Below are 20,332 nucleotides of genomic sequence, written 5' to 3'. Positions count from 1 at the left end.
GCCCTACATATAAAATAATTTATCACCAAGAATTAATGAATCAGAGGATCTGTTCGGCACAAAATTCAGCACGGCACGCGATTTGGCACGAGAAGGCTTCTGTTCGGCTGCAGAGTGCCGAACAGAAGCCTTCTGTTCGGCTTCAGTGTGCCGGACAGAAGCCTTATGTTCGGCACTGTGCAGCCGAACAGAAGCCTTCTGTTCGGTAGAGCGTTGCCGAACAGAAGGCTTCTGTTCGGCACTATGCAGCCGAACAGAAGCCTTTTGTTCGGCGATCCAGTGCCGAACGGAGCACGAACCGTGAAAAAAAAAAACTTTCGAAACAAGGTGGAACACGTACCTTTGCGGCCGATTCTTCGTCCCAAATCACTAGTTGCTTGTCCATGCTTCGAATGGGGCTTAATCTCCTTCAAAGATCGCCTAAACGATGTAAATGGATCGAGGGGTTTAAGGGGGGTTTGAGGGGTGGTTTTTTTTTTCCTTTTCAAAACGAAACGGAGGAGGAGGAAGGGTGGTGTACTGAGAAAATTTCCAAGGGCAATATGGTAATTACACTAAAGGTTAGTTTGGTATTTTCTTTTTGGTTTTTGGGGGGTGTCCTGAGCAATCGGGGGGGTGTATTTAGAACTCTCCTAGCAAGAGGGGGGTTGTATATAGAACCACCCCTTTGTTTTTTTTTGGTGAAAACGGAGTTTCATATAGCTATATCTCGCCGCCTTTGAAAGGCTGGAGTTTGCTGCTTCCGTTGGTTAGAGAAAACGTAGCACTGCCAAGGTGCTTTGGTGGTACCCCCGGAGCCAGAAGCGGAGACGAAGAAAGAGAGAGATGGCGCTGGCTGGACTTTACCGGCGAACCCTCCCCTCCCCTCCGGCGATCGATTTCGCATCCCTCGATGGGAAGGTGATAACACCAACCGCCTCCAATCTCTTCTTTTATCTCTGTTATTTTCTTTCCGTCAATCTCTGTTCTATTTCTAGTAGGGTTTCTGGATCTGTTTCGGATGGGCTATTCTAGGAATTGACGGCAATGTTGTCGATCAATCAGCTCATTGCGTTGGAAGCGCATGGAACAGAAGAAGAATGGACCTGTTGTTTAATTAATGATGCGTAAAAGTTATGAGTTATATGCTTTAGCCTTTGTGATTTTAGCATTTGGTTCTTGTTTAGTCGTGTATGATAGATTGATATTAGCATATTGCTTCTCTCTCTCTCTCTCTCTCTCTCTCTAAACCTCACTATCAAATTTTACAGCAACTCTTCGCAGAGGCACTTCAGAGTGGAAATGTGGGTGGATTCTTCAAGCTAATTTCTTACTTCCAAACACAATCTGAGCCCGCATATTGTGGATTAGCCAGTCTCGCTATGGTCTTGAATGCCCTTGCAATCGATCCAGGAAGGAAGTGGAAAGGTAGCGCCAAGTTTCTGCAACCCTTCAATTAAAAAAATAGAAATTCAACCATGCAATTTAGTTTGCTGTAAGTTTGAACGGAGCTTGTTTCTCTCATTTCTAGATTTCAATGAACTTATGATTGATGGTATATAATGTAGTTTGCCCTTAAACAGGAATAGGATTAGATGCTGATTTCAAAGTGCAAAGAAGAGCATTTGAGGACAAGGATGTTCACATGGTTACAATGAAGTAGAGAAACCAAAAGTATGACTTGCCTTGTTTATCTTAGATTTGTCATACAGACTATAATAACCCAGGACCTCATCCAAAATGGCTAGCCGGAAGGTATTATTTGGGTTCCTTAATCCTGTATAAGTATCCAAGATCTACCCAACGAATAACCGATGTGGGACTAAATACACACCTGCACGGATCTTCACATATTCCCCCCATTCAAGCTCTGACGTCCTCGTCAGGCTAAGGGTTCATATCTATTCAAATCTAATCACAAACACTACGATTGGCCCGTGGTCAGCCCCAATGGATCCGTGCTGTAGTGTCCCCTAGTCCACATAGGTTATGGGCCGGGTCCGCTCTAATACTATTTGTAACAACCCAGGACCTCACCCAAAATGGCTAGCCGAAAGGTATTATTTGAGTTTCTTAATCCTGTATAAGTACCCAAGATCTACCCAACGAATAACCGATGTGGGACTAAACGCACGCCCACACGGGTCCTCACAGTTTCTTCATCGAGATCTTTAATATTTATCAGAAATCTTCCATCATAACCATGTAAGCCTCTAAAATTCAAATTCTTCAGGCAAATCTAGATTTTATCAGCAACCTCAACAATATTAACAAAAATCCTAGTTCAACTTATAAATTCAAACTTTGAATTGAAGTTTGTTATACATCACGTAGTATCCGATTGAGATCTATTTTTTTTGGATCCAAATACGACAATTAAAATTATTAATGATTATTCCAAGATGAATACTTTACAATCTCCAATGAAATCAATTCTTCAATAAGAAAATAGACTTACTTGCAATACACCCTGCACATTTTTCTTCTACATGCTAGTTTCATTCCTAATCCACATATAGGTTCAAACCTCAAAGAATATTTCAATCAAGCACTGTAAAAAGGTTTCATAGCCCAAATCTTAAACAACTTCATATAAATGGATCTCAATTTGCCTCTAAACAATATTATCTTCAAAATTAAGCAATATCATAGTATACCTCTATATCATTTTTTTTTGAGTTTACGAGTTCCCTTAAATAATAAATAATCACAATGCATGATAATATTCCATGGCCAATCCTTTTGCACTTAATTTAGATCCAAATCTAACTAATTATAACTTGATTCATAGATTGCCCAACCTTCCATAATGTATCAAACCTCATAAGTAAATTCAATCATAATTTCCTAGTAACCTTCTCATACATAAGTCTTAATAGAAGCCCTAATCATAATTTGACCGGCCTAGTCCCAAGTTTCGGCCTCACGTGCATCGCACGTGAGGCAGCGGGATGAAGGGATTCATCCCGAAGAAGGAGCCCTTGTTTAGGGCTTCTTCTCCTTCTCATTTGAAGCCACCCGAGGTAGAGCCGCCATGCCGAGTCCCCTTCCGATTGGGCGACCTTCTTCCTCGCTTGCCGCCGAGGAAAAAAAAAAGAGAGGAAGAGCCGATAAAGCAGCGGCTTGGGTGGTCCTTTTTCCTCCACTGCCGTCGGAGAGGAAGAGAGCCGCCGGAGAGAAAGAAAGCCGCCGGGGTTGAGGTAAGAGTTCTCAGCCTTCACCTCTTTGTCATACCATTTAATGAAAAAAAAACAAGAAAAAGAAGAAGATGAAAGAAAGAAAGAAAGAAGAAGAGAGGGAAAGAGGGGACTTACCCGTGTGCGGACCGCGAGCGTCGCCGACGCTGCTGGTCCTCGCTGCGGGCTCTTCCTCTTTTGAGCTCTCTCTCTCCTTCATGGGAAGAAGTGAGGGTCGGTCACTGTCCTCCCGAGAAGGCCGGCCACCACGAGCCGCGGGCACCGCCGGCCTCAAGCCGCCCCCCCCCCCCCCCCAAGCCTCGGCAATTCGGCATGGGGTCGCACCTCCCCCTCCATGGTCACGGGAGAAGAGGGGAAGGGGAGAAGAAAAAAAGAGAGAGAGAGAGGAGAGGAAGCTTCGGGAGAAGAAAGGGGGAGGGTTGAGAAGAATATGAGAAGAAGAAGGGGAGAGCTGAGAGAAGAGAAGGTGAATCGGGAAAGAAGAAGAAGAAAAAAAAAGGAAAAGAAGAAAGGAAGAAGCGGGGAAAGGAGAAGAAACAAAGAAGAGAAAAGAAGAAAGGAGTTGGGAGGAGAAAGAAAAAAAAAGAAAGAAGAAAGAAAGAGGGGAAGGAAGAGAGGAGTCGGGAGAAGAAGAGAAGATTCTGGAAAAGAAGAAAAGAAAAAAAAGAAAAGGAATGAAAAGAAAAGAAAAGAAAAGGAAAAGGAAAAAAGAAATATATATATATATATATATATAAAGGGAAGGGGTGGTTTACGGATATGAACCTGAACCCGGATTCGAATCCGAACTCGGGGTGCTAGGCACATCTGCAGGGTTAGCCATGGGAGGATATTAAAATTTAAGTTTTTGTATACATATATTGCGATGAATTTTAAAAGAAGAATATGATTTTTGGATGTTAGGTTTTGCGAGGGATTTGCCGGAATTAATTGAATCTGTTGTGAATCGCATTCGCAAGGTAAGTGATGTAACCTCTTGTCTAGATTTATCGGCAAACTATATATATATTTTACGAATCGAATTATTCGTGATTTCGAATTTGATGCATGGATTATATGTGTATTTTTAGAATATTGTATGACTCAGATTGCTTCTGATTTGAATTGTATTTAATTACTCTGATATTGTACCTTTTGGCTTAGAACATTGAACATAATGTAAGAAAAGATAATGACTTGAAATAGATTCAGACTTGCAGTCGGGCTATGTTGAGGACCCTGCCAATGGAGACTAATACATTGGTACCGCAAGAAGAATAGTCGGTGATATGACCCTGCCACAGGGAACATGTGGTCATAGTTTCTGGCTGTTGAGTCGAATCTGATAAATTAAAAGAAATTAAGATATGAATGATATTTGGTTTTGACACTCTATGTTTTTATAACTGAAATATGAAATAGGGAACTAAATGAATTTCAACCTGGCTATGTTGAGGACCCCACCAATGGGGGCAGATACGTTGGCAATTGACTATCCTGAAGGACTCACCGCAAGAAGATTAGTCGGTGTTAATGATCCTGCCACAGGGAACATGTGGTCATAGTCCAGGATCGACAAGATGAATTGAATATGTGAAAGAATCTCGAAACCGTAAAAAGAATCTTAAAATTTAAGAAATATTTGACTTGTAGCTTGAAACTGCATATATATTTATTTTCTATATATTATTGCTTGATTTATCTAGTTAGAGTGTCCATTACTTACTGGGCCGTTTAGCTCATTATACAATTTTTTGTTGTTTTACAGATTTCGAGAACTAGTCTATTGGGGTTCCAAAATGGAAGAGCGACTAGAAGGATTGTGGCACAAGTTATCTTAGATTAGAGTTATTTAAGTTGATCTGTTATCTTGGACATTTATTATGATTGCTGGACATTGCAAGGTTTTTTGTTATTTTAAGAACTAGGTTTCTGCATATTGGTAAATTATTGTTCCGCTGCGTATTTAGAACTGTGAGACTTTATGACTTGAGTCAGTTGATGGAATAAGATTGCATTTATTCAGTTAAATTATTTTAGATTTATATAGTTGAGATGTTTAGTTAAGATGCCTTGCATGCTCGTGGGGAGAGTTTCCTACGGGTGTGCGGCGGTTGGCGCAACCCCTGGCTCGTGATCTCGGGCCGGGGGCATGACACAGACAATGAAGAGATAAATGGGCATAGCTAATAAAATTAAGCAACTTAAATGGAGAGAAGAGGATCAGGTGTTTGGTGATGAATACATGCCTTTGCGGCTTGTGGGAGCATCAGTTTCAAATTGGCATGGCAATAAAGAAATGTTGCACAGAGTAAAGTTTTCATGATATAGTGGGCCTTGGCAAACAAGATGAATGTGGAAAATATTAATAAGATAGATTTGTGGGACAACTAGGAAAGAGTAAACAAGCTATGAGCTTTTCTTACAACTAGTATAAGAGTTTCTCTAATCAAGAAACAAAAAAAGGTTGTAGAGAAGAAGATACCAACTGAAAAATATCCATGCTCCATTGGTTATTGACTTCATATCTTTTTTCTCTTTGGATCATATTATGAAATAAAAGAAATTATGTACTTCAAGAATTCTGTTTCTTTTAAGTTTTGATTTTGCAATAGTACTAAACTAGGTTACTTTTGCTGTTTTTGTTTTTCAGGCCCTTGGAGATGGTTTGACGAATCCATGTTGGATTGTTGTGAACCTTTGGAGAAAATCAAAGCTGAAGGTACCACATTTGGACAAGTTATTTGTTTAGCCCAGTGTGCCGGAGCCAAAGTTGAAGCATTTCGTACAGCTCAAAGCACCATCAATGACTTTCGCAACCATGTCATAAAATGTACTAACTCTGAAGACTGTCATCTAATCACGTCCTATCATAGGAAGATTTTCAAGCAGGTTTCTCTCTGATTCTTCTAATATATATTTCCTTTAATGACAGTAATATTGATTCAGTTCATCCTTTTTCTTTGGTCAGTTGACTATGAATACAATTTTGGTCCACATTTGTAGTGTTATGCCTAAATTTTCAAGATGCGATATTAAACTTCTATTGATTGTTTATAATTCACGTACTACAAAATGATACATCTCCTTAACAGGGTCAATTGGAGGTAGGTTTTCAACTCATAAGTTAAAGAACATGGTGGTATTTGCACCATGATTCTGGTTGGCATATGGTCAGTGTCATATTCAATGAACCATGCTCAGATGATGCTGTCTGCTGATGTGTACTCTGAAACAATTGTTATTTCAACTATATTATTCAATAAAGATTGAAAAGTGACAATTATTATCTCCATTAGTATTGGAATTGATCTTTTACCAGGCTTATTAATAATTATGCTTAACTGAAATACTGGTGCTTTTGTTCTTGCAAGTCTTAATTCTAGCTTTTTCTGTAATCTTTAGATTTATAATACCAGTTGAACATTTTTGGTTAAGTGAGGTCCCGCTTGATCATTGGTAATCATTTTCTGGTTTCTCTGCCAACATGACTGTCGATTGTTCTAGTGGTTTAAGGTTTCAGCTTTGTTGGACAAAGGCCATGTGAGAATTCTTTTTCTTGGTTTTGTTCTTGTAAAGGTAGAACTTACCTTTTTTTCTACCTTGAGAAAAACAGTAAACTCAAAAATTTAATCGACTAATAATTTATGAGTTGAAACCAACTTCCTGAACTTGTAGTTACTCAATTTAGTTATTGGTTTGGTATAAGCAAGAGTCAAGGGCAAGCAAATTTTTTATTTCTTCAGCTTTCCCTAGCAGGACCATATGCATTGCTATGATATCAGAGTGGGGATTGGTTTATTTGAATTGCTTTGCTCTTTGCCTAAAGATGTAGCCTTGAACCACATCAGACTATTTGAATGATGCTAGAACAGCATTTTTGTTTGAATTGATACTTTAGGGGAAGTGTAACATATGCATCCTTGATGTTCCACACAGGCATGACATATATATGTACAGATACATATACATCCCATACACGTCCTATAAGAATGCTACCAACTGTACAAGAGGAGTATGTACAATTTAATACACCAATCCCCATTTTTTCATGCTCAAATCATGATGGATGATGTGCAGCAGGGCTCGCCATCTTAGCATCAGATCCCGTATCGTAGTTTTCTGTTACTATGTTTGTACACTTTGTATGGAGGCTTGTTCGGCATATTGACACTTGGTACATCTCCTTACCATGTACCGGTTTGATATCGGTACGGCACAGTACGGCCAGTGCACAGTGGTATCGATTGGTATGGCAAACCATTATACAAAGTGTCTCAAGAGGGATAAGAAGTACAAAGTAATTTATGATTTTGTAAAGAAGTTCGACAAAGTAGATTGGAGAAGAAATAGTGGAAGAATCCCAACATGTTTCTAGTAGGTCATGAAGCACTGATCAATTGCAATGTACTTGTTATACTTGTGATAAACCAAGTTGCTAGCTATTAAGAAAACACTCTCTTTGTCATTACAGTGAAAGAGGGTTTAGAGCATCAGAAATATTCTCATATTAACAATACAATGCTACAGCTAAACTATTGTCCTTGCTTCCATGTAAACAAGAACTAAGTGTAGAATGCAGGTGTCTTGCTAGCCTGCCACTGGCATGCATGTGCCATGGCATGCTGTGCTAGTGCTTTCTATGGATTGTCATTCATGCACAATACTGGTTTTCCCCAGCTTCAGCTTGCTGGGGGCTGGTGTTACTCGCCATGCAAGTGTGCTGTGCGCTGGACCAGCATAATAGCATGGGCTGACATAGTCCTTGTGCATAAATAAAGCATAATGCAGCACTCTACTCTAGTTTATGAGTAAGAGCAAATCTGGCTTCTGTGTCTTTCGAGAGATGAGAGGGTCTTTGAGGGAGACAGTTGGCAATTAAAGACGAACAATCTGTGACATCACTAGCGTAATTAACATGAGTATGCTTGAAACTAAAACCACAAAGTGGATGGGAGCAAAAAGACTTTAATGATGATACTGAAGATAGAAAAATTGCGACATATCCTAGTGTGTCAGTCCTGTTAGTGAATGTTGGGATGAGAAATATCAGATGTACAGTTCTTATATTAAGTCAACAATATCTGTTAGGAGATAGGGGCTTATAATCATTTATGTTAAGCCTCAAGAAGATCAATGATGGGTGCATAGGATGCTGTTTTGTCTGTTAGTTGAGCATGAGAAGTGATTCTTAAGGGGGCATTTGGTATGGAATGATGACCCTAAGATCAAAAGTGATGTGGGTTGAGGTGACGAGATCACATTTGGTTGCACTTTATGGCAGTGATTCCAAATCGTCCTTACTCCTAAAATCACTGCCCAACCCAGTGATCTTAAACCCATCCTTGAGAATGGGTTTCCAAGATCATCCCAGGGTAGTGATCTTGGGCTCAAATTTGAAGACAAAATATCCCTCAATCTAGCAAAAAAAATGGGTATATCAACATACCATTAATATATTATATCAAAATTATATATATTATATTATATTGATATTACATATGTAGTATTCATGATATATTATTTATATATATTATTAATCATATTATTATTATATTATTATTCAATTATATTTTTATAATTATAACAGAAATATATGATTGTACTTAATATTTATATTATGAAATTATTTAATATATTACTTCTATTTACCTTATTTTCCTCATCAAAATAAATATTATATTAAAATAATAATATAATGTATATATAAATGAAAATATTAATTCTATAATTACAATTAATAGATTTTTATAGGATTAATAATTTGTTGTCAAAATTGTAATTGGTTCCAAACAATTCTACATATTAATTTTATGGGCCTGGTGCTAGCCATGCATGTGTGTTTTCCTATGAATTATTTTAGAATTCTGTTTAGTAGTTGCAAAATTTATGGAATATATCAGAGATTGTTTTGGTACTGTATAGTTATTGAACTTGGATTCCCATGGCATACCAAACAGGTTACTTATGAATAATCGGAGATCTTTAAGCACTGGAATATAATATGCTATATGTGGTGATCTTAGATCATCGAGGATTAGTACCCCGAGATGAGGATCATCAGTGATCTAAGATGATTGTAGTCATCCCATTTGGGTCACCAAATGCTGCCTAAAGTGTTTTATGCTTAGAAGACAGATGACTCGAGGATTAGGCTAATAAAGAAGGTCAAGATAAGTTATGTCAAAGTAATTTTGAAGATATGCCTTGATAGATTGAATGGGAAGAGAACATTTTGAGTAATTATGGTGTTATATGTACAAAAGAGAATAACCAGGTTTAATGAAAAAGAGAGCAAACATATTATGGTCTTGGTCACTTTACATAAAGCCCGCTCTGATGGCTGCCTAAATGAATTTCACAGGCAATACTTGATATTCCTATTTGAGATCATATATAAATGAAGATGACAAACATGCTGTGGAATATATGGAAGGTCAGAGGATATGCTGAAGGTCATCATAAAGAACTATTTTTCATGTCTACCTTTTGTGGTGCACAAAAATGAATTGGTGCAATTTCAATGAAGTAGTCATACAGTGGTCATTTCAGAAAAATTGATTTGAGGTTTATTTGTAATTATGCCTCCTGATTTAAGCCCTAGGCCTCCAATCAAGCTTTGTTTTGTTTGATCAAATCATCAAATTGAGTTTTGATTCCCAGATCCATTTGCTAGATACAGAATCTTTCCTGTGGCTTGATGGAGATGGTACCTTACCCAGATCTACAGGAAAGATGAGACATAAACTCCTTAACCATAGCCTTCTGCTATGAAGGAATTACATTAGCCTCTTAAAAAAGATATCAGAAGCAAAGCAGGCATGATAAAGTATATTTCACTCTAATTAAGATCTGGCACATGATGAATACATCTTCATCTTAGGTGCACTTAAAGTACTAGTTATAATGCATGTGCAAACTATAGTTAGATTTCTCAATTTGTCAATAAACTATAGTTAGATTTCTCAATTTGTCAATGAACTATAGTTAGATTTCTCCTTGAAAAATTAAACCATGTTAAACTTCTAGAAAAGGAGATTTTAAGGTTGTTGGACTTATGAAAAGGAGGAAACAATCTTTAATTTGAGATTTCCATTCTATAAATAATAAGAGTCTCACATCTTCCAAAATCCAAATTCATAGTGATTTGGTGATTGTAGTAAAACTTAAAAGCTCAACCAGACTAAGAATATATTATAGAAACAACTTAATGAGGATAGCAATTAATGCTTAATCCATGCTTAAAATCTTTTTCAAATTTATCCTAAATATAAAACCTTTAGCAGAGAAATCTAGCCAATTTTATGTAGTGTTAGAATTAGGACTATGGCTATATAGACATAAACAATATGATGATACAAAAAATATGCATAATATTGCTATTTAGTGCAATATAATAAATTAAAAATAGATTTGCTGTTTAGTGCAATATAATAAATTAAAAATAGGTTTTAAATTCTTTTGGCTATGGATTGCTATCATGTTACAATACTTATCATGTGTTGGTCATGAGAACTACATAAACCATAACGTACATCCTTTAAATCATCCCATCTAACTACATAATCATCTCAAGCATCAATCTTTTCACAAAATAAAAACCTCTAAGTTAATCTCGCTGTTCAATTTTCTGCATATGGTGGCCCTTTGTGGGCTGGGATGTTTGGTCTCGATGAGCATCTCTCAGCCAGCTACTCAGTCCATGGAGGCAGAGATGGTGTAAAGTCCTGTCTAATGTACCTTTGTGGCCTATCTGATTATTTTATCTTATATATAAAAAAAATCTATTCTCAATTCTTTGCAACCTCAATAAATTATCAAGTTAAATGAGAAATAGGTAATAGTTAGGATTTTCATTGTAGGATTTTGACACCTGATCCATTCCATGATCCTTTCAGTGGACCATGGATGAATGTTGAAATAAAAAGCTGAATCCTTCTTATTTTTCTGCTCCCTGGACTGATATGCGTGTAGTTGTATGCCTTTGTTATTTCTATGCCATCTTACTCTATGTGAGATTTTTTGCTCTCAGAACATATGCATGAGAGATGCTTCTTGTAATTGATCTGAATGGGGCTGTATTTCAAATAGGACAAAGTTACAGTGTGTTGATCCTTCAACCAGGATTCCTGTGGTTTAATTGGTTTGATGGTGTTCATATGTTGGCTGATATCAATCCTTCCCAATATGGTTAACCAAGGCTGAAAGGAAACCATCCCATTGTGACTTTTAATTGTTGTACATTCCATATAATCAAGATTCAAGATTTTTAATTGGTGGGCATTGTGGAGTATTTAAAACATATAAGGGCATTGTGGAGAGGGTTATATTGTGCATAAGAAAGATTTCACATGAGACATTGGCACATTTATATAGTTTTTCGGGAAATAGGATGGTTGAAGTGGAACTTGTGTAGGATTTCTGTACCTCAAAGTATGAAGCATATGGTAAACATATGATGTGAAACCTAGAATCCAATGTGGAAATATCATCTCTAGTAAATGAAATGGTAATATATAGTCATACCGTCATAAAATCAAACCTATAACAGAACACTATGAGCATATCTTAAGGTCAATATCTTTTTAGTCCTCATAAAATAAATATAACTTTGAATTTCAAGCTTGTTGTTTTACATATTATATGCTTTTTTTACATGTCACTTATCTGTTGTAGTGTTCTCATAAAATGTTTATGCACTTAGTTTCCATGCATATGCTATGATTAAAGTTACTGCTTTAGCACAAAAAATAAACAGGGGGTGGCTATAACAATTATGTGTTGGAACACACTTAGTACATTTCTACTGATGATTCTTAATATTAGAAACTCCTACTTCTTTTTTTCTTTTTACTTTTTCAAATTTTGTAATTTCGTGGGATAACTGGGTAATGGTAGTTTCATTTGGTCTCAGACAGGAAGTGGCCATTTTTCACCAATTGGTGCTTATCATGCTGGAAGTGATATGGTTCTCATTTTGGATGTGGCTCGTTTCAAATATCCTCCTCATTGGGTTCCAGTTTCACTTCTTTGGCAAGCTATGGATACGATTGATGCGGCGACTGGATATCGTAGGGGGTATGATTTCTTATGCACTTCTAGTTATATAGAACAAAATTTCATCTTTTATATTATGAAGTTCAATGGTCTGCTAGTGCCATCTCAAACAAGGGAAATCCTTTTCATTTGGTGGTAGTGTGGCAATATTTTTTATTCTTTTATTTGGCACAAAAATCACTTTTAAATTTACCTAAATCTGTCCAAGTAAACATACAGATCAGGCATATTATAGATTTGATTCTAAAACATCAAATACATCAGAATCTACTGTTGACTCTTATTACGGTAATGCAAAACCTTGCAATTTTGCATCATAGTCTTTACCTGCATATGTGTGGAATAAAACAATTTCTCTGTGCAAATTGGTTAAAGAATATGATGATATTAGCCATAGTGATGATAATTTCTTATGCAATCATCTTCAAGTGTGTATTGCTTATGCCTGTCCAGTCTACTTTTTAATGATTTTGGTGTAACAAAGTTCTGAATCTTGCTTGCATGTATAGTTTATTATAGTTGAATGAAACAATTGCACTGTGTCCTTGCACCCTATTCCATTTTTTCTGGAAAGAGATCGTAGAGACCGTCTAGCTCCTCTCTGTGTTGTTTCTTGGCATAATATTCACACCTTGCTGGTGTTGGCACCCATAAGCAACAGAAGATATGCAGTCTTGCCTCAGTTACTGCAGAGATTTTCTAGAACTTTTTCTTTTAATTCTATATCCAAACTGTTTTGTTTGACTTATAATTATAGAGAAGCATATGTGTAGTTGCTTCTGAAAATAACACTGAAGATTTATGCTGCAATATTTTGAGAACCTCTTACACAAATCAGCTTTCAACATAACATTTTTGTGAAAGACAAATCTTTTAAAAAGGTAAATATCAAAATCCAGCTAACATATATTCTGTTAGTGCATATATCAACATTTCATCCATCATAGTTATCAGTCAATATGCTCAGGCTTTTATTTATACATCTAACCAGTGATACATAACTCTACATCATGGTGCCGAGGCTGCATTACTGTACATATCATGTAGTGTTGTGTGTTGGTCAGACACTTTAAATACAATATTGATCTTCATTAAAGATTACCGGTTCATGCTACTGATGATTTTTGGAGGCTTAAAGAGGGATCTCTTAGTAGAACATTTTGTTTGCCACTTCATTGGTTCTCTGTTCAGTGGTAATACAACTAATTGCTTAGGTTCAAATGCTCATAGGGTCATGGTCTAGGTACACCGTCTCGGTATTGGGCCCAGTACCGGTGTCATCTTGTCATTATGTTGATATGCTCGGTATGGAGGCTAGTTCGGCGCATCGAGTGTCGGTACGCCTCCCATTCTGTGCGCCGGTACCGAACCGGTATGGTACAGTATGCTCGGTGCTATATGGTTTGGTGCAATGTTGTACCATGGTCATGGCACTAAAACATTTCGTTTTTACATTAAGTACGCATTTAGACTGAGTTGCAGGGCATTTGCAACTTTGAGGGAGATAGAGGAAGAGGGGATTGGCCATAAAGAGTACTCACTGATGTCATGTTCAAAACAAATATACTTGTTAGTTGATTGCTAGTGTATATACCTATATGTTTATTGTTTTTGGGCCCCTTTGGTTGGGAGGAAATCGAAAAGCAGCACAAAAGTGTAGGACAGTGAAGTGGACTGTCATGGAACTGTAATGTATACCACTAAAGTAGTTTGTATGTGTGTATGAAAGTGTACTACTTTAGGTTTGATGACCCAAAGATTGATTTAAAGATTGATTTTGATGATCACAAAAACCTTGAAGTATAAATACTAATGTTTGTGTTGCAAGGAGAAAAATATTCATTTTGCAAGGAACTTAGCAAGCTGGAAGAACACAAGAAGGCCTCCAAAGCTCTCAAGAAAAGTTAGAAGAAAGCCACACCTCATTGGCCCAAGATTCAAGTTCAAAGGCTTCAATTTAGAAGAGCAAGTTTTAAGAAAAATTCAAAGGAAAGGCACTCGAGTCGACTCCTACAGTTCCGAGTCGACTCCAAGGAGCAACAGACAGCCGGACAGAAAGATTCATCTCAGAACCTGTCAACGAGTCGACTCCTGAAGAGCGCGAGTCGACTCCGATGCTTGCCGAGTCGACTCCAGGGTAGTACGAGTCGACTCCAGGGAGTCACAGACAGAAAGACAGAGAAGTTATTTTGGACCCTGAGAGCCGAGTCGACTCCGGAGGAACTCGAGTCGACTCCGATGGTTGGCAGGTCGACTCCAAAGGAAGCGAGAGTCGACTCCCAGTGTGATACAAAGCAAAAGTCAGAGAGCAACTTTCGGACACTGAGAGCCGAGTCGACTCCCGCAAAATCCGAGTCGACTCCGAGGCAGCGCGACCCCAAAGACAGAAGACGGTATTTTCGTCTCAGAGAGGCGAGTCGACTCCAAGACAGTTCGAGTCGACTCCAAGGCAGCGCGACCCAAAATACAGAGGATCAGTTTTCGGGCTCTGAGAGCCGAGTCGACTCCAAGAGAATCCGAGTCGACTCGAGGAAGAAAATCAGAAAATATGTCCTCTGAATTCATGGGATGAGCCGACTCCGAAAAAGCCAAGTCAGTTCCAGATGTTGGCGAGTCGACTCCGGGTTAAGTCGAGTCGACTCCCAGTCGAGGATGCACAATAATTCAAATTTGGAACAGTGGCCGAGTCGTCTCCAGTAAAGCACGAGTCGACTCCTGCAACAGACGAGTCGACTCCTGATCGCGCGAGTCGACTCCGATCCCAACGGTAATATTGTCAGGAAGTGCAGACTGTGTCCAACGGCTCTATTTTTGTCTCTAACGGCTATAATCTTGTTTCCACGCCATCAAAAGCTATAAAAACAAGAGGAGAGCTAGGGGAGAAGTTATGGAAGTGGGAGAAAACATTTAGGAAAGAGATTACAAGGAAAATCTCCCATAAGCACAAAAAGGGCCATTCAAAGTGAAATAGAGAGAAGAAGAGCATCCAAGTGAATTCCAAAGCTTCCTCTTCATCCGTGTGCTGCCTCGGTGATCCTCTACTTCGTGCCAAATCAGAAGAGGGTGAAGTAAAGAAGAAGCCGAGCTCCTTCATCTTCAAAACTCGGTTGAGGGCTTCTCTTTACACTATTTTGTTTATATTGTTATATTTGCTTGTTTAAGAAGCTTTGATTTGTTTTAAACTTTGTTTTTAATATCTTGTAACTTGATTCAATCAAGGGATTGAATCAAGGGGTTAAGGTTTGTTGGTGAGCCAAAGGGAAAACCAACGGTGAGAGGTTTGTTGGTGAGCCTAGGTTGAAACCAACGGTGTAAGGGTTTGATTGTGATCCCGGAAAAACAATCGGGGTGGTTCTAGTCGGTGAGCCTGGGAAAACCGACCGAGTTCGTTGTGCGCTCGTAAAACAACAAGTTGGGTTGTGAGCTTGTAAAACAACCGGCTGTAATCTGTAGGATTATAGTGAAATTCCCAAGAGGTCTTGGGGAGTGGATGTAGGTGCTGGGGTGCACCGAACCACTATATGTTTGTTGTGTTTGTGATGCTTTTTGTCATTGTCTATCTTGCTCACTTACTTACCTAGATAAATTGCATGCTTAACTCTTATCCGCGCATCCTTTAGTTGCAAGCATATTAAATTTACTTAATCAAGTCTCATTCGATAAATCAACCTATTGCTAAGTTTAAATTCCACTGTGCAACTATACAACTTAGCATAATTAATTGAAAAGTGTTAGAAGTAGCTTAAAAGTTTTATAAGACCCAATTCACCCCCCCTCTTGGGTTGTATCTACTGGGCAACAAGTGGTATCAGAGCAGGTGCTCTATAGTTTCTTGCCTTGTGTTTTTGACCTAACCGTCAAAGAGCCAAAGATCATGACAACTCAAATAGATAGTTTTCTAGAAGAGGGACAATTAATTGATAGACCTCCACTATTTAATGGCATAAACTATACACATTGGAAAGCACGCATGCGCATTTTTATACAATCACTTGATTATAATTTATGGAGCATTATAGTCAATGGAACACACACAAACACTAGTCATAATGAGAAAATGGTTCAACAAAATTCAAAAGCCATGAACCTATTATATTGTGCATTAGATAGGAATGAGTTTAATTGCATATCTTCTTGCATGACTGCTAAAGAAATATGGAATATGCTTGAAGATAAATATGAATGCACTAACAAATCTAAAACATCATGTGTAGAAGAAGAGCAGTATCATATTGCAAATTCATGTTTCATGGCACATGAGGTACATGCTGAAACTGAAAGCAATTTTACATTTGATGAACTTCACGATGCCTTTTCTGATTTGTATTTAGAATATAAGAAACTTGTTTGTAAGAACAAGAACTTGAAGAATGAAAATCAAATTCTAATAGATGAAAAACTGAAACTAACTAGTAAAACTGAAATCTTAATTAAAGAAAATCAAGAACTAAATCAGAAAAACCAACTTCTCACTGAAAGCCATGATAAACTTAAGAAAAATAATGAATTGCTTTCCGAAGATAACAAAAGATTAACTAAAGAAGTTGACAAATTAAAACCTGTTGTTGAAAGATTTACTTTGAGCTCTGAAAAGTTGAATCTAATGATAAATAATCAAAGAGCTGAATTTGATAATATTGGATTGGGATGTCAACCTTGGTACACCCAAAAATCTTTCAAGAATATGTTTGTTAAAACAGTTTCTAATCATTTTAAAATAGATTCTTATAATGCTGATAAACAGGAACAAAGGTTATGCAAAATCTCTTCTGTTCCTAAATCTGTACATTACAAATTTAATAAACCTAAAAGGCAAAAACAGAAAACTGAAGGATTATCTACCACTGATGTTAAATCCATGTTTGTTAAATTTAATAAGAAGATGCAGAAATACACTTCTTGTAGTCCAAAAATCTGCAAGCCTATGGACAAAATAGCTATTAAGAAAATATGGGTTCCAAAAGGAACAATAATAGCTAACCTGCAAGGACCCAAAAGAGCTTGGGTTCCTAAGTTGAAAATCTAAATATTTTCTGCAGGTGTGTCTAGCACTCAAGGCTCCAACAAAAGATGTTAAATTGGACATTGGGTGCTCTAGACATATATTAAAGAATAAAACTTAAATGTAATCAAGAAAAATAATTAAAATAGAAGAAATAACTTCAAATTTCTCCATCTTTCTATATTATACTTTACTTATTGTTGGATAAGTTGCTAGATGATTAATCAATTTATTAAGAATAACTCTATGAATTCTCTATATGCTTGATTGAGAGCTTTTATCCATGGCATTATTGTTTATTGATCATAGATATGAAAATGTGTACTTGGTATGCCTTTGAATATTGCACTATAAATACCAAGATTAAAGAAACCATCTTTGGCATATAATATCAACTCATGCGAGTATGGATTTAATTTCAAAAGACTTTGGCATTGGCTTACTTAGAGTATCTTCTGAAAGGTCAAAGTTTGCTATGCATGTTAACTAAGGAAACAAACAAGAATCAATTTCTAAATCTAAAGATGTTTCCATCACTGAGTTTTCAAAAGCTTACATTGGATTTGTTCTTGGCAAATAAAACTGAAGTATTTTCTGTATTTGCTAAATCCTGTAAAAGTGTTTCAAATGAAAAAGGTTTCCAAACTGTGAAGAGTATCATGACACAGTGTTGAAAACCAAAATCCTGATAAAGTTTATACAGAAATTAATTATTTCAGCACCAAGGACACCTTAAGTAAAATAGGGTTCATAGAATTCTTGAAGAAATGAAAAAGACAATTGTGTATGATAGTCATCTACTTAAATGATTTTTAAAAGCTATCATCACTGCTTGTCATACATATGATTTCTATTAGATCTATTTTTGATGAAAACTCCTTTTGATCTTCTGAAAAATGAAAAATGAACCATTGCATATCTTTCATATTTTTCAGTAGCTTATGATATGCTTGATATGGTCTTTTGAAAATAATGCCAAATCTGATAAAGATATTTCTATCCTTGGATATCATTCATCAAGCAATGCGTATAGAATATTCAATGAAAAGATTCTAGTTGAAGAAATATCAATTCAGTTTATTCTTTATGAGACTAATGATTTATTATCAAAATACTAAAATCAAATTATATATGTATATGGTTAATCTTTTACATATAACAATCTGAAAACTTGTTAATAATCAGAACCAAATTGAGTTTTTCAGAAATGCACTTAATGAAGAAAAATTGATAACTACTAAAAGACTAAATCAAGAAAAGATGAAATAAATCTTGATGAAATTCTTGCATGATTAGAAGTAAAGATCACCATTATCATTTGATTGCTTTATGAGCTTTATATTCTGTCAAATGAATGTGTAGAATGCACTTCTATGTGATTATTTCAGATCTATGTAAAATAACCACCTTATTTGAAAACATTCATTACAAATATGATAAAGCAATTTGTAATTTGGAACAAGCATCAAAAGCATGATAGAATAATTATTTTATCATATACCTAATAGACCAGATTGTGTGATCATTATGTGCCCTTATGCAAGACTTCAATCTAACTTTAATGAATCATATTTTATTGATAACAAATAAATCATAATCTGAATTTTGATAGAAACAACCATTTAAGATAAGTTGATTAAAACTTAGCTAACATGTCTTATTGATAATTATCTTAAGCAAATAGAATCTAAGCTAAATTGATGTTGAAAATAAGAAATTGATTTGATCTTGATAAATCCTTCTATTGTCTCACATGCTTGTACTTGAACCATATTGGTTAATGAAACCATCTCTTTAGTTCAAGTGATATGTGCTTGCTTATACTTAGGAAATCTCTTGAGTAAAGTGACTCAACATTCAACTAGTATCATATCTTATATCGAGTCATCTAGTTAAAGATATGGTGGATGAATGTTTTGTATCTTGAAGAAACTAATAACTTTCTTTCAAGGAAGAAAAGGAGCTTGCAGGATCCTTGAGCAAGAAAATGAGAGATTTCAACTTGAAGGATATCTCCACGTAAGATACAATAAACATTCTCATGCAAACAAGAGAGAGGACCTTCTTCAGCCAAAAGTTCATACATAAGAAATCTAGTAGGTATATGACTGAAGAATGCAGAATGGATTGGTAATTCTAGATACCTCTCTCATAAATTAATTGAGCAAAGTCAATAACTTAAATCTTAGTATGGCATGGTTAAAATCTTTAATTATTAATTCCTTGATATCATGTCTATATATATGTATTGATTGACTTATGCTTTTAGAAATTGTTTCATGGTTTGCCCAAACTAAAATATATCTTTGCCTATGTCATAACCATGAACTACACAAGTTTATGCTTAAAATTTTTGATTTAAAATGACTTGTGAGAAGCTACGAATTCTTGGGCATAATAAAAATGTTGTTTGCATGATATACCTCTATATGATACATTTGAATATTTCTTTATTCTGCTCTTTCATGTAAATTACTTGAGAATAACAAAATGAAAGAGAGATAAAGAAAAGAAAATGAACATTATTCAAGAGAAGTAAAGATCTAAGTAAAAGGCAAATACTTCAATCTTAAGGAAAAGCAAAACAAGCATAATATATTTGGCACATTTGGAAGGAATAAAATCCATAATTAATTACACTTAAACAGGGAGAATTTGAAGTAAACATTTTAACCTTTCTATATTGCTCATCATAGGAATGGTGCCAATGGGGAGGCTAGTGGTAGTACCCGGCACTATTTGATCCAACTATTCGGTGTAGGGCATATTAGGGACGGCACAAGAGGGAGGCTAGTGGTAGTACCTCGTGCCCCTTCCCAACTCCACCGGATAGGGAGCAAATAGAGTATAAAGCATAAGAAAGTAAAAATGAAAGACAAAGTTAATGAAATTATATAAGAAGAATCAAGTCAAATTTATTAATCACTTGAAAACACACTTTAAGGATGAAATCATTGCAAGATAATACTTAAACAGGGGGAGTTTATTTGAAAAGAATTGATCTTGATCTATCTTTCTACTTGCCTAACTTGGATACATAATATCCTAATACTTGTTAAAATATCCTCCATTTTGTATCGAAACTCAACATTAAATACAAAGATTCTGAAAGTGCTCT

General features: G+C 36.3%; 1 protein-coding gene across 6 annotated transcripts in view; it reads left to right on the top strand.

The window, feature by feature from the left end:
• Positions 1-689: 689 nt before the first annotated feature.
• Positions 690-20,332, top strand: part of LOC103723014 (glutathione gamma-glutamylcysteinyltransferase 1-like) — a 40,328-nt gene continuing 20,685 nt past the window's right edge. For 2 of the 6 annotated variants that reach the window (XM_026799938.2, XM_008813797.4), the window contains exons 1-4: positions 690-900; positions 1,251-1,407; positions 5,809-6,047; positions 12,070-12,233. In XM_026799938.2, the coding sequence (XP_026655739.1) occupies positions 826-900; positions 1,251-1,407; positions 5,809-6,047; positions 12,070-12,233 (635 nt within the window). In that variant the 5' untranslated portion in view covers positions 690-825. Of the gene's footprint in view, positions 901-977; positions 1,113-1,250; positions 1,408-3,114; positions 3,180-4,079; positions 4,136-5,808; positions 6,048-12,069; positions 12,234-20,332 lie in introns of those variants that run through there. The other 4 variants (XM_039119463.1, XM_039119462.1, XM_039119461.1 and 1 more) reach the window with 4 other exon arrangements.

The sequence above is a fragment of the Phoenix dactylifera genome, unplaced genomic scaffold (assembly GCF_009389715.1).
Source record: "Phoenix dactylifera cultivar Barhee BC4 unplaced genomic scaffold, palm_55x_up_171113_PBpolish2nd_filt_p 000555F, whole genome shotgun sequence".
NCBI classification, from domain to species: domain Eukaryota; kingdom Viridiplantae; phylum Streptophyta; class Magnoliopsida; order Arecales; family Arecaceae; genus Phoenix; species Phoenix dactylifera.
The sequence above is the reverse complement of the archived record's forward strand: the minus strand, read 5'-3'. Positions and strand labels throughout refer to the sequence as shown.